This window comes from Balearica regulorum, chromosome 6 (assembly GCF_011004875.1).
Source record: "Balearica regulorum gibbericeps isolate bBalReg1 chromosome 6, bBalReg1.pri, whole genome shotgun sequence".
Taxonomy (NCBI): Eukaryota; Metazoa; Chordata; class Aves; order Gruiformes; family Gruidae; genus Balearica; species Balearica regulorum.
The window spans coordinates 17170847-17183772 of record NC_046189.1 but is presented as its reverse complement, the minus strand read 5'-3'; the positions used below and the strand labels follow the sequence as shown (position 1 = coordinate 17183772).

The 12926-nt window shown below is 36.1% G+C and overlaps 1 protein-coding gene across 6 annotated transcripts in view; it reads right to left on the bottom strand.

Annotated features, from left to right (window-relative positions):
* ZNF385B (zinc finger protein 385B) overlaps positions 1-12926 on the bottom strand; it is a 136407-nt gene that overhangs the window by 26238 nt on the left and 97243 nt on the right. For all 6 annotated transcript variants that reach the window (XM_075756512.1, XM_075756514.1, XM_075756517.1 and 3 more), the window contains exon 3: positions 11920-12030. In XM_075756512.1, coding sequence (XP_075612627.1) covers positions 11920-12030 — 111 coding nt within the window. The remainder of the gene's footprint in view (positions 1-11919; positions 12031-12926) is intronic.

The window sequence follows — 12926 nt, the reverse complement described above, 5'->3', positions numbered from 1 at the left end:
CATGAAACAAGTCACATGCTTTTTATAAAAAGCAGCTGTAACATCTAAGACGTTTGAATTCCACAGAGAGTGCTGCCATAACAAGGAAAATCATTTTAAGATCAGCAGAAACAGGCATTACAATACAGTCACCTTGAGACAGCATGTAATAACAGTTTTATCATATGGTGGAGTGTAAGTGAAGACTAGAAACCAGACAAGAGAAGAGACAGCGTGCTGGAGTCCTCACAAAAATTATATGCACCTTTAAAACTCATGGAGAACTGCTGCTAAAATAGAGGAGTGAAGTTCATACACACCGAAGCTTCTAAAGTGATTATACACCCTGTGAAACACAGTGCTTTCCACCTCAAAAGGATCGTGTATGACATGTTGTGTCTGCATCTTTTCTTTTATAAGAGATTTCAGTAAGCAAGCATTCAGTTAGAAAAGCTGCTAGATAAGTTTTACTTTGAATTCATTTGAAATTGAGATTTTAAAAAACTTTATTACAAAACCAGTAAAGAGTCTACTCCTCGTTTGCTATCACACTATTTCTTGATTTTAAAACCTCTGAAATATTAACACATGTACAAACACAATTTAAGGATTATAAAGAAACAACTAAACAGCTATACCACTACTACTACGTGCACTACTTAAAGGGACACTTGTCAACTTCTGGGTCGGACCTGTTCGGTTCTGAATGTGGGTAGAGGAGCACAGATCAGTTTGCACCCTGTTATGTCGATGGGCCTTACGCAGGCACAGGAGTCCCACCCGGTCTCTCTCCACCCTTGCTGGGTTTTGTCCATTTCTCTTAAGCTTTGCTGTTGCTACATGATGCATTAGAAGGCATGTTCATCATCAACAAAATTAAATAAACTAATCACACGTTACAGTGTACAAAAAGTGCAGCTAAAAATTGAGGTGTGTATGTAGCCTTTCCATTCCAATACTTTTAACTTTAAATAATTAAAGCAAGTAGGAGATTTTCCACTCAAGCATTCTCAAGTTGATGATGTCCCTTTAAATATTTGAACTCTATGCTCTGCGCATATGTGTGCTGTTGATAGGATCATATGCTGCCTGAGGCCAAAGCTACAACATAAGAGACGTAAGTGCACTCAAGAGAAAGACTTAGTAAGTCAACTCCTTGATAATAAGCCTTTCTGCTGATATTTGCAATAATAATGCCTGCAATATCAGTAATAACCTACTACAGTCTTTGATTCCCTTCATTCAATCCTCATGTAGTGTACATGAGACCTGTTGAGAACAAATAAGTCCAGGCAGAATTAAAATTAAGGTTTCTAGAAATACAAGCAAAGCCTCATGGAAACCTGGTGAATGGCCTCACTTTTGATTTAAGTTTTGTAATTATTACAATCTTTTTATTATCAAATTCATAGTTGTACATCATAAAGCCAAAAGGTATTGCTATGACCATCTAAGTAGGGCTTCTGAAAACACCAGCCTTTTCCAAAATGATTTGGACCTAGTCCATATTCCTTTGGGGAAAAACATCGTCCAGCTTTGAATTTAAAGTAGCTAGGGATGGAAAATCCACCTTTGGTAAATTGTTTCAGTGCTTCACTTTGTCAGTTAAGTACATGCAATTTATTTCTACACCGAATTGGTCTACTTTCAACTTCCAGTGGCTGGATTTTGTTAAACCTTTGTTTTTTAGGCTCTTTTAAAAATCTCTGTTCTGGGAGTAGAAACACAGATAGTCTTTTCAAACATGAAGTTAGAGGAGCATTCCTTGAGGTACTGAAGCAATGTTTCCTAGCCACGTAAGCGCTATTTTCTAACCCTTTCAGATACACCTGAAGTTCAGAGTTTATTAGCCACTGTGGGATGAATCATTTGATTCAGTTCCCTTTGGGTAACTGCCATGCAATATCAACACAGAACCATGTGGTACAAAAATTATCAGAGTTTTCTGGAGTCATAGTAAGCAGAAGAAAAAAGGATGGCTGTGGGAATCTGAAATTGGAATGCAAGCGCTGATTATTACTGGTACCAATTATTCTAATTATTAAAGTCTTGATCATTACTAACCCTAGTTTTATAAAATACTTGCACTAGTACCACATTAAAAGGCAAACATATTTGCTCCAAGTCCCATTTAAAACTTGTTTCTGACACAAATACAGCAATACAGTACCAGTTACGAGCTTTGTAACATACATCACTAAAATACTAAACACATCTTTGAAATAAGCCATGACATATAAAAGTTTCATTTTTAGTTAAAACAAGAAGCCAAACATTTATTTTCATTTGCTCTGATAATCCAAAGGAAGTTCTGTACACACAAGGGTTGAAAGTCACATGTATAAAAGAAAGATAATTTACCAGTTTACATATAAAACCTCAATAAAACACAAAATGAAATTATATCTTAGGGATGCAATATTTTAAACGAATGTGCTTTTTGATCATCATTAACATTAACTAAACTAAGTACAACTAATTCATGCAAATTCCGTATCATCAAAACAACATTTGAGAAAGTAAAAAAGTTAGGAAAAGCCAAAACAAAGATATGTAACCTTAATGAATCTCTCTGTACTTATGTACTGTGATGTTTTTAATTGCATAATAATTTATTCTAGTGTATAGGGCTGCACTTCCTGTAGAGATTAATCAATTCTACAGTAAAATAATTTATCTGTGCCACAATTCAATATTATTGGAATATTTAATTCTCTATTTAAAAAATATTAAGTTAAATTTATTGCTTATATAATCGAAATTAAATGTCACCAAACTTTTATTACTATAATTTTTAATTGAAATGCTTACTATGTTAAGGAGGATGCTTTTTGAAAAAGGGGGATAAGAAAATGTTTCATATGAAAGAACTCCCTACCTAAAAGGAAAAATCTAATTTCCACTTGGTTCTAAAACTGACTGTGGTCTACTAGCTTGATATATACACATTGCGACATTTTAAAATGGAATCCTCCTACTTATTAGAAAGCATAGAAAGTCATCAAGTACTGGCTAGTAAGATTTAATGAACAGAAGAAGCTTTAAGCTGCAATAAATGTGACCATTAAATACCAGAATGTAAAAAAACCCCACCTTTGTACTGACAGGCCAAGTTCCACAAAAGTGTTTATGCATTTGCCTGGCATCACTTTTTTGATCAACAGGATGCATATTTTAAGACACTAAATATACGTTTAAATCTTTAGAAGATCATGGCTTAGTACAAAACTGTATTTTGAATTCAGTTGCAAATAATTAAGAATATCATTGACAGACAAATAAATATGCAATTTTCTCCTATCGTTTTTCAAATTTCTACATCTTGAAATGGTGGGAGGATGCCCATCCTCTCTCTAAGCAATCTAGATTTTTAGTTCCATCCACAGTCTTCAAGTAGTAATTCAACAACCCCAACCAGTTAAACATCATGAATTTTTTTTTCAGAAACCCTGCTATGCTGTGAGGATTAATAACTTGGTGGTAAGACAAGAAAGGACAAGTTTTTCCTCTCTTAAAAAGATATTTCATTGAGAGACACAAATGATCCAAATGTTACATTTTATTTAAAACCTAAAGTTAATTGCTGCTTTCAACTCCAAATTATTAAGTTTGAAATCGAAGCATCAGGATGTTAAACTATGAGACTACATACAATACATTAGCCTTATATTCTAGATTGCATCTAATAAAACATCAACAATGCAAATCATCTTCTACATGTAAACATGCTTTCTAAAATAAACGTGAATATCATTAGCATATTATAGTGCTTAAAGTAACCTCAGTAGCTTTACTTTGCATAAACTTAAATATGTGTATATGTATAGATATATATATAGAAAGATATAGATAACAAGGAAACATACAGATCATACAGATTCATTGATAGTGCTATTACCTTTAAGAAAACTTTGATATTAAGGTAAGACTGCAGTACAAAAGATTACAGAAAATTATCCCTGTCAGGAGCAGTGACTGACAGTATATTTGAAATCAGCACTATTCATTTTGACAGTTCACAAGTGACTGAGTTTTAGAATCTATTTGGTGTGTGAATGACTAATTAACTGAATTTATTACTACATAAAGAGACGAAATATTAACCTACCAGATCCCTTCAATGACAACCTGATGCAAGGTTTGACTAAGTCTAATGGTTCAGCATGTATGTGTGTGAAATTAAGAGGTTTTTTTCAGGTTTCTTCAGGATCAGCTGAAGTAGCCCTTGATGAAAATAAGATCTTGGACCACCAACACTTAAGCTGAATGCTTGAATCTGCTACCACATTATCCAGTCCGACAGTTAACATAGAAAGTTAAATATACGTAGAACAGCATAACATTAGGAAGGAGAAATACAGAAATAAAGGGAGACTAAAGTATCTGCATGGGAAGTCCAGGTTCATGCCTTAAGCTCTGCGATACCAGGTGAGTGCTGTAACTACACGGAACTGAACGTGGTGGGTCGTAGCTCCTATTTCTTCCCCCTTGCTACTGCATCCTTCTAAACCAGGAATGCCCCCCTGGATGGGAAGTCTTCTCAACAACAATTTTAACTCAAATGCTGTATTCATTTGGTCTCAATACAATGGTAATCTCCAATGAGAAATATTTTGTTGAAAACACCACAAAAGCTTCTGCCAATAACAGTTCAACCACATAGGCGATTTATAACTGAAAGTCTTAACAGATATGTAATAATCCTGAAAAAATCTGTTCTGCTCTGGAGTATCTGCAAAAATAAGTTCTTCCTGCATAGAACAAAAAGTTCCACATAATTTTAAGTTAAAAAAAAAAAATCTAGGACATCCTAAATATAATCATAGCATACACCGTAGAAAGACCTCTCAACACCTGTGTACCTGCCCACTTTTATACATCGAGCTAATTCCAAGTCCAGGGGACAGACCTTTAATACAGAACTTCTTTATAATTATTTCAGAATACTTACAACATCCTCATAATATTCAGGTCTTTATCCTAAGTTGTCAATACCTTGAATTACCTAAGCTTATTTTGAAATCAATAGAATTTGTGTCTGAAAGATATAAATAAGGCTTAAGTGGTGCTGGAGGATAAGTAATAGTATTCTTGTAAAAGCATGGATCTAAGCAAGGCCGTGACTTCCAGAATTCCTGGTTACTACAGAATTCCATAACTACATAGTCTCAAGTACAAAAAAATCCATTGTTTTTCAGGTAAAGCTCTTAGTGTGGAAGTAGCTGGACTAACCGTAATTGCACTGCATTAGGCAGTAAGGAGATGTGCGTTAGCGAAGTGTGCGCAGCATCCCCATGAGAGCTCTCCTGACACGGCTGCAGTGGCTGCGGTCCTAACAGAGAAGGCATCTACCTGTGCAAGACTGGAGGAGCACAGAAGTATTTATATCCATAACATATTGTCATTTTAATTCACAGCAGATCCTACACTACAAAGCTCCTTAAGAGGTCTACCAAATGTTTAATGACATAGTTTACCTGTGAGAACCATATTGTAAGAGTATGCATATTTATGTGAGGAGTACATAAATTAAGAATTTAGACTAGAATCGTAACTTTAATAAAAATTACATGAAGTAATAAGTTACGAAGTGGTGTTGAAAAATTTAGTTTTATCTCATTTGATATTAATAGATGCAGTTGAGGAAATCTGCAAAACTGAAGTGTTCACACATTTGTTATACCAGAGCTATGCATTATTTTTTGAATTCTGTTCTCAACAGATTTCTGAAGCCTAATTGCTCCAAATAGTAAGGTAGATAACTATTGAAAAGGACATAGGAAAATCAAAAAGCTGCGAAGATCAGCCATGTCATAAGAAGTCAACTCACATTTTAAATATCTAACCAAACTCAGTTAAAAGCTCTGTTAAATAACTGTTATTTGAACAGATCTTTCAGCACATTATAACCCTGTACCCTATAATCGTGCAATATTTCTGTCATGTTGGAGCTAACAACTTTCATCATTTTGTCAGTTCTGTCTACAACACAGAAAATTACCTTCACAAGTTCCTGAGATTTATGCTTTTAATTACCTCCTATCCGCTTCACTACCCTCCATACCCAAAGAATCAATATAAATAGTCTTATTTATAGGGAAAATGTAAAACATTTGACAAAAAACGATGACAGTTCTGTAGATTTTTATTTGATGCTATTGATTATGTTGTGTGCTATCTTTTGTCAGCATGAGTGATTCATTCAAATTTCCAAAGTTAACATGTGGTAATACTTGCCTAAACTTCAAAAATTTGCCTTCTGGCTTTTTAAAAAGATTATCACTATCATCACATCATTTTTAGTAGCTATAAATGCATTCAACAATAAGATGACCTTCAGCATCTCTTAATGCCCAACTATTACATCTGCTTTTTCTGAGCTGCCTACAAGGTGTTTTTTCTTGATTTCTGAGTCTTTGCAGGTGACACCAAAAAGCAGCACCGACTTACAGTGAGCAACACACTGTGCAAACACCAGTTTATTTCAATCAAATGATATCCTATCACCAAGATGGTACCTACCGGGCTGTATCACAGCCGAAGACTCTTCTACAAGAAACAGAAATTGTGCAGAAGGAAGCAGATACTTCTTTTAGATGTAATCAACAGATGACAAACTCTGTTTTCAAAAAAATCCATCACCAAACAAAATAAAAAACCTAACAACTGCAACTCACTTTTCTCTTACGGCTGCAGCATCAGACACCATAACAGAATCTAACAGACATCTCGGGGAAGGTCTGGCCAAAGCTCCACAGCTGCTGGTGGGACTTATTGCCACACAGCAGCTGCAGGAGATGCTGCAGATTCATCTGGTGGCCAGAAGGAATGAGAAAGAATAAACCAAGAGCAGGCAGAGCAGGAATCTATGTGGGACAGAAGACAGCCATTTTTCCCCTTGCCCTGTTGCTACTGGACCCTCTTACAGGTATCGCAAGGATTCAGCAAATTCACTCAAGCTGCTTTTTGTTTCTGCTAGAATTTCTGTAATATAAATAATTAATATCAACAAGCCAGACCTATGTAATTCATATGAAAACTTATTTAGCAAAGCTTATATATAGTACACATAGATTTACCATGGGTTTGGAAGGAATCCCAGAATTCTTAAAAGGAAAAAAGAAATTTTTTTCAAAGGCTCAGCTAAATCTTTGTCAGCATGTCTTGCTTCCTCTTGGTGGAATACAGTTACATCCCTTGCTGTGGTGGCCTTTAAGCAAGCATAAAATCTGACTCATTATCACAATCTGTTCCATGAAGACGATTCTTCCTCTTCTGCTGCCTGGTGTCTGGTGGTAGTAAATATAACTGAGACATTTCTCATTTTTTCTGAGCTTGATTACAACACAAGACCATAGCTTGAACTTTACTAACACTCTAGTCAGTGCTGCACTGGAACACATACTGGTTCATCATCATGTAGAAATTAAGAGATAAAATGGTGTTAATAGATATTTTGGTGCAAAGATGGAGGCACCTGTGTTTATTCTAACATACTGGAGCAAATCCAACTGTCAGTAATAATGGATGGTGTTGCCTTTATTTTTTTTTTAAAAACAGTTTTCCAAACATGTTCCTCTGCATAACAGAATAAAGTTTATGCAGGTTGGAATAAGTATCTCATTGACTATTCTGACTAATCAATCTCATCAACTACCAATCCTCATAACACTATCCTTCCTAAATTGAGATTTCCAACTTAATTCAACAGCAGTTGACTCCTGGTATCTTCCATCACCAAAAATTAGTTTAGGAAAAAGTCCTTTTCTCTATTCCCTCCTCAGTTTTTTGCCATTTCTCTTCCTTTGAATTGCTGACAGCTCCACTAACTTTTCAGTCTTCTGGTATCATAATCTTGAGGTCAGTTAACTTTCTCCTATTTCTTTTAATGCATTTTCTTCTCACTAAATCCTGCTTCCACCCTCCACCCTACTTCAAAAAAAAAAAAAAAAAAAAAAAGGAAAAAGAAAGTAGAAGCCAAACCTGAATCCTAAACTGGGGATTCAGTTCTAGAAACAGGCATCCAGTATAATTTGGGATGTCCTCAGGTGTCCTGCCTGACCTCCTACTGCAGATCCTCTGTCAGGTTTGGTGTGGATGTCCCAGATACCGCAGATACTCAAATGACGAGACACTTATGTTTAGGCACCTAATCCAACTCTAAGTACCAGCTACAGCATCTTAACAAGATCATGCAAAAAATATTGTTGAAGCAATCTCAGCTATCATTGTTGTCAGGTCAATACTACTATTACAGATAAAATTCCCATTTTAGGACCTCAATGTTCAGGCCATTCAAAGAACTTGAGTTTGGTGTTACTTTACAGAGATGGCATTTTATTTTTCTTTTCTCAAGACTTTGGATCATCGCTTGTGTACTACAGTTTCTCCTGGAGTTGACAGAGCTTGGAAAGGGTGCTCAAACTGGCTGTACTAGAATTTATTAGCAGAAAAATACAACTTCCAAACTGACCAAACTACAGCTAATGAATTCTAGAAAAGGACAGATAGAGTATGATGGTGAATGTTTATAAGTATGAGTCAAACCCCATAATTTCTTTTTGGAAGAGAATAAACAGATCAGTCTATCACTAGACTGAATTTAGAGTTTGTACGCAGGTGTTTTCTTCATGTTGTACTTTTAAAAATGTTTTAAAAGTACAGGAGACTGGGAGATCCTGAAGAATTCAGTTAGGAAACACTCTGTTCAAATTATAATATGGTAGAAGAAAAATAGCATCATCCTAGCAACTTTTATTTTTCAAAATACAGAAGGCATCACTTCAACATTAGATACGTTTACTCCCACACTGGAGGCAGCCTATTTTAAAATTTTCTTCCATCTCTGATATCAGACTTTCTCTTCCTGCAGATAGATGCAGATCCCTGCCCCTGAATCCAATGCCAGAACACCCTCACCAAAGCTAAACCTGCAGACACATGAGCAGAAGTGAAACGTTTGCAATTTACTGTATTAATTTAGTGGGAGGTTTGACAACTATGAATTGACTACTCTGATTTTTTTTTTTTTTTTTGGTCTATTGATCCAGACCAGTGAGTGTCCACAGTGTGAGGAAAAGATTGCAGTCAAGGAAACCAATTTTCTTCTTCTCACAGACAAATATCCACTGGTCTATATGTTACTCATGCAATAGATAAAGCACTACCAGAATCAGATCAGAATCTTCAAACACCATGCTACTGAAATTCATTTAGGAGAACATAAGTAAGAAAACTACTTAACAGCTTACTTCTGTCATTTTTATTTCATTTGCTTGCATAATTTAGGTCAAAGGAAGTTCAAAGGAACGAAACGCTCATCAACAACAAGGAGCACGTCAGCCTTATAGAGCCAGAAGAAACTGCAAGCGTGAAGTGGCTGTACTACAAATCTCATTCTGCAATGTGCTACGCTCACGGCTTTAATGCAGGTTATCACAGTTTGATGCCACTCAAAAGACTCTCAATACATTCTTAAGATATTACAGGGTGGAACTGATTTGCTGAAAGATTCAACAATTACATATATCTGACTCCCTTTTCCCCAATCCTCAAACACAGGATGGATTGTAAAGACCATTCCACCCCATAAGGATAATTTCACATTATAAAAGCACCAAAAAGAAACACATAAGCAAAGAGTCCAGATCTTTATTTCTGTGAAGGAGTTTTTAACAACCTAAGAAATAATTGTAAGAGTCTGAGGCTTAGTTGAAAGGCCATTAGCATTACCTCAGTGAAATTATAACGCAGATTATGGAGGTGGTGGTGAGAATAATATCTGAATAAAATAAGATCTCACTCAGGGGAAAAAAAAAAAAGGTAGCACACGCTCAGATAAATAACTCTTAAGGTCAAAAGACTGAACCTGGAGGAAAGATTTAAAATCTTATGTAAAGCTTCCCCGGAGAAACTGAATAATCTGATGAAAGCTTTTAAAATAGAAGTGCTATACTATGAAAACTCATTCTCTAAATATTCTTGTATGTCGTGGTTATGAAATATTTGTGAAATTTAAATTTATATTGAAGTATTTTCTACTATTAATAACAGTAGTAGAATCTCAGCGCATTCTAAAATCATATTTCCAGGTTGTTTGTGAAAGTCCTGGTAAAGCAAACTGCTGTAGAAAGTAAGGAACTGCACTTCATCACTAACAGTGGCACCGTCATGGTGCTTCATCCTTTCTTACAACTGTCCATTACAAAAGGTCGATGATATTTTCTAATAACTATAACCAAGCATATTGATCACATTTAGAAAGAAAGGAGCACCACACCATATGAATACACTGGCTCCAGAAGAGGAAATAAGGCTATAATCTGCCATGTGTTTGTGATGCCACTATTGAAAGCAGAATACGATATGCACTTTTTGTTCTGCTTTGTAGAACAAAGTCTAGATAGGAAAAATTGTATGGTTGGCAGATGTACAAAATGATATAATATTTCAGCCCTTTTTTTGTTTTGAGCCACTAAGTTGTGATTCAATCCATCTGCCTGACGTGCTGTTTGTCCACCTGAATGTCAGTGCAGACAGAGTGAGTGACTGCTCTTGGGACAGGACCCATCATCAGAGGGACCCTGACCTCAGGAGGAGAGGGAAGAGCAGGAGCAGGCTGAGCTGCCTCCCTGGTGACAGAGTAAGGTCCAGCTCAGAAGCAAGATTCAGATCCATGGAGCCCATGGAACCTTTTAAAAACTTTATCAGTTCCTTGTTTTAATCAGCAAAAGTAGGTATCTGAACCAAGTATCATAGCAGAAAGCTTTTTTTTTTTTTTAACCTTAAATCTTAACCTTAAAGAGGAAAGACAAGCGAACTAAATTTTAAATAACAGCTTTTGAAATTGGTTAGCTAAGTAGACATTACCACTTCAAAGAAAATTTAATAAGCTTGTCAAAAGGTGACAGATTTAGAAATCAATTTGAAGGTAAGATAGCAACGCTTCAAAATCATTACCAGTCTAGACAAGAAAGCCAAACTGGAGAAACCATTTTACATGACACTATTCAAATTGGAATGGTAGAGGCAGAGAAAAATCAGAGCAACAGGTATGGGTGCTTTACTGCGAATCTCTAGCAGTACTAACTACTCGAAGGCCTTGAGCAAGTATCTGCAAACTATTTCATAGACTGAAATTATAATAGGGAAAAATATAATATTATTCACGCATCACTTAAGTACTTGTTCTTACACTTGAGATCAACAAAACTTCTGAGAATTTTTTGTTTTTATTAGCATAATGACATTAGTAAGTAGTATCCAAAAACAAATACATATTTTTAAATCGTTGAAGGTCATAAAAACTATGTCTAAGAAAATTATTAATTTCTTTAATTTTCCAGCTACTCAGGAAATATACCAGTCAATATGCTCTTTTGGAATGCATTTTTTTTAATTAAACCTCAGAAAACAGCTTCCTTGAACTTTATCATACTAAAAAAGACAGCTAGAAGTAAATGTTCATATTTATTATAAATTAAAGTTACTGGAAGGGTGACTTTATTAAGAAATCAGAATATATATTATCAGAAAGGATGTAGGAACAAGAGGAATATTTCTTCTGGAAGAAGAGCAGGTATGACATGAAGAGAACCCTAGGGAAGCCTTTCTGACTGCCCTTCCCCCTCACTTGTTTTTTGTTGTTGTTGTTTGTTTGTTTTGGTTTTTTTAAGATTCCTTTTTGCAGTACCTCTGAAGGTTACTGGACAGTCAAATGAGATATCATCAATGGACATGGCATTGGATATTGTGCCAGACCCATTCAAGAAAATGAATGAGCAATGTACCTCTAAGGACTTCCACCTCTGAGTGGACAATTCATATTGGGCTGAGCAGAACGTACGCAGAACTGGAATAGTTTGTTTGGGAAAAAGAGGTTTAGATTATTTACACCTATTGTACTCAAAAAAAAAAGGAATTAAAATAGACAATACTTACATCAGAGTTAAAGCGAAGCTGGCAGACATTACAGGAAATGACTTGTTTCTTCTTTGGGGGAATGGACACTCCAAATGTATGGTTTATGACTGCTTTTTGCACAGGATCCATCTGGATAACAAACAATAATCAATTTACAATTTTTCAGGGTAATATACAGTACAGAAGAAAAATCAAAAATAACACTTTCTGCTGGAAGCTTTTTCTTTGCTTTACTTTTTTGAGATAAACAGGAGGAAATAAAATTTCAGCCCTCATAATAATTAGATTTAACACAGGTTAGGGAATTGGTAGCATGCCAGAGCTTATGAAGAAAAGGTAGCTCTATTGTTGTTGCCGTCCCCAGGCTACCAAATAGTTCCTCCCCCAACCTTGCACATCCTCCGCGCTGCAGAGCCCCGCTGTCCCATTATCGTGTCTGAATTGCAGAGCGCCCCCTGAAAGCCTTCCCCATCACCTGCTGATCCAACAGACACATTATGAGAAACCGCTTTTGCCCCATAACAAATCACTGTTATTTATCCCTACTTCTTCTTCTCTTCAGTGATAGCTATTAGCACTTATTTGGAAGATATTCGCTCCTGGAGACCTTTTCGTGAGAGGAGATCCTTTGCAGGCTCCATCACTTGCCGGGTAAAAAGGATGCAATCCCCAAACATTTCCCTGCAGAACGGGCGAGTGACAGAGCCCACGGGAAAGCCGAAGTTTGGAGGAGCACGCAGGAAGTGCTTGCGCCAGGAAATGCTACCAAAAGTTACCATGCTTCAAAAAACATTTTGACACCATGAAAAATTTGAGATAAGTGAAACGCCGAATATATTAATCCTAAATTTGACTGAACATTTTCAGGAACTGGCAATTGATTACAATTTTGCTAAATACCAGGGCTCCTTTTGGTCACCAGTTTAGAACACCCTCAAGATCGCGGAGAGCTCTGTTGTTAACGCTGCAGGAGCTGGGGAATGGCACTGGACGGTAAGGAAAAAGTTTATAACTGCTACTGCATT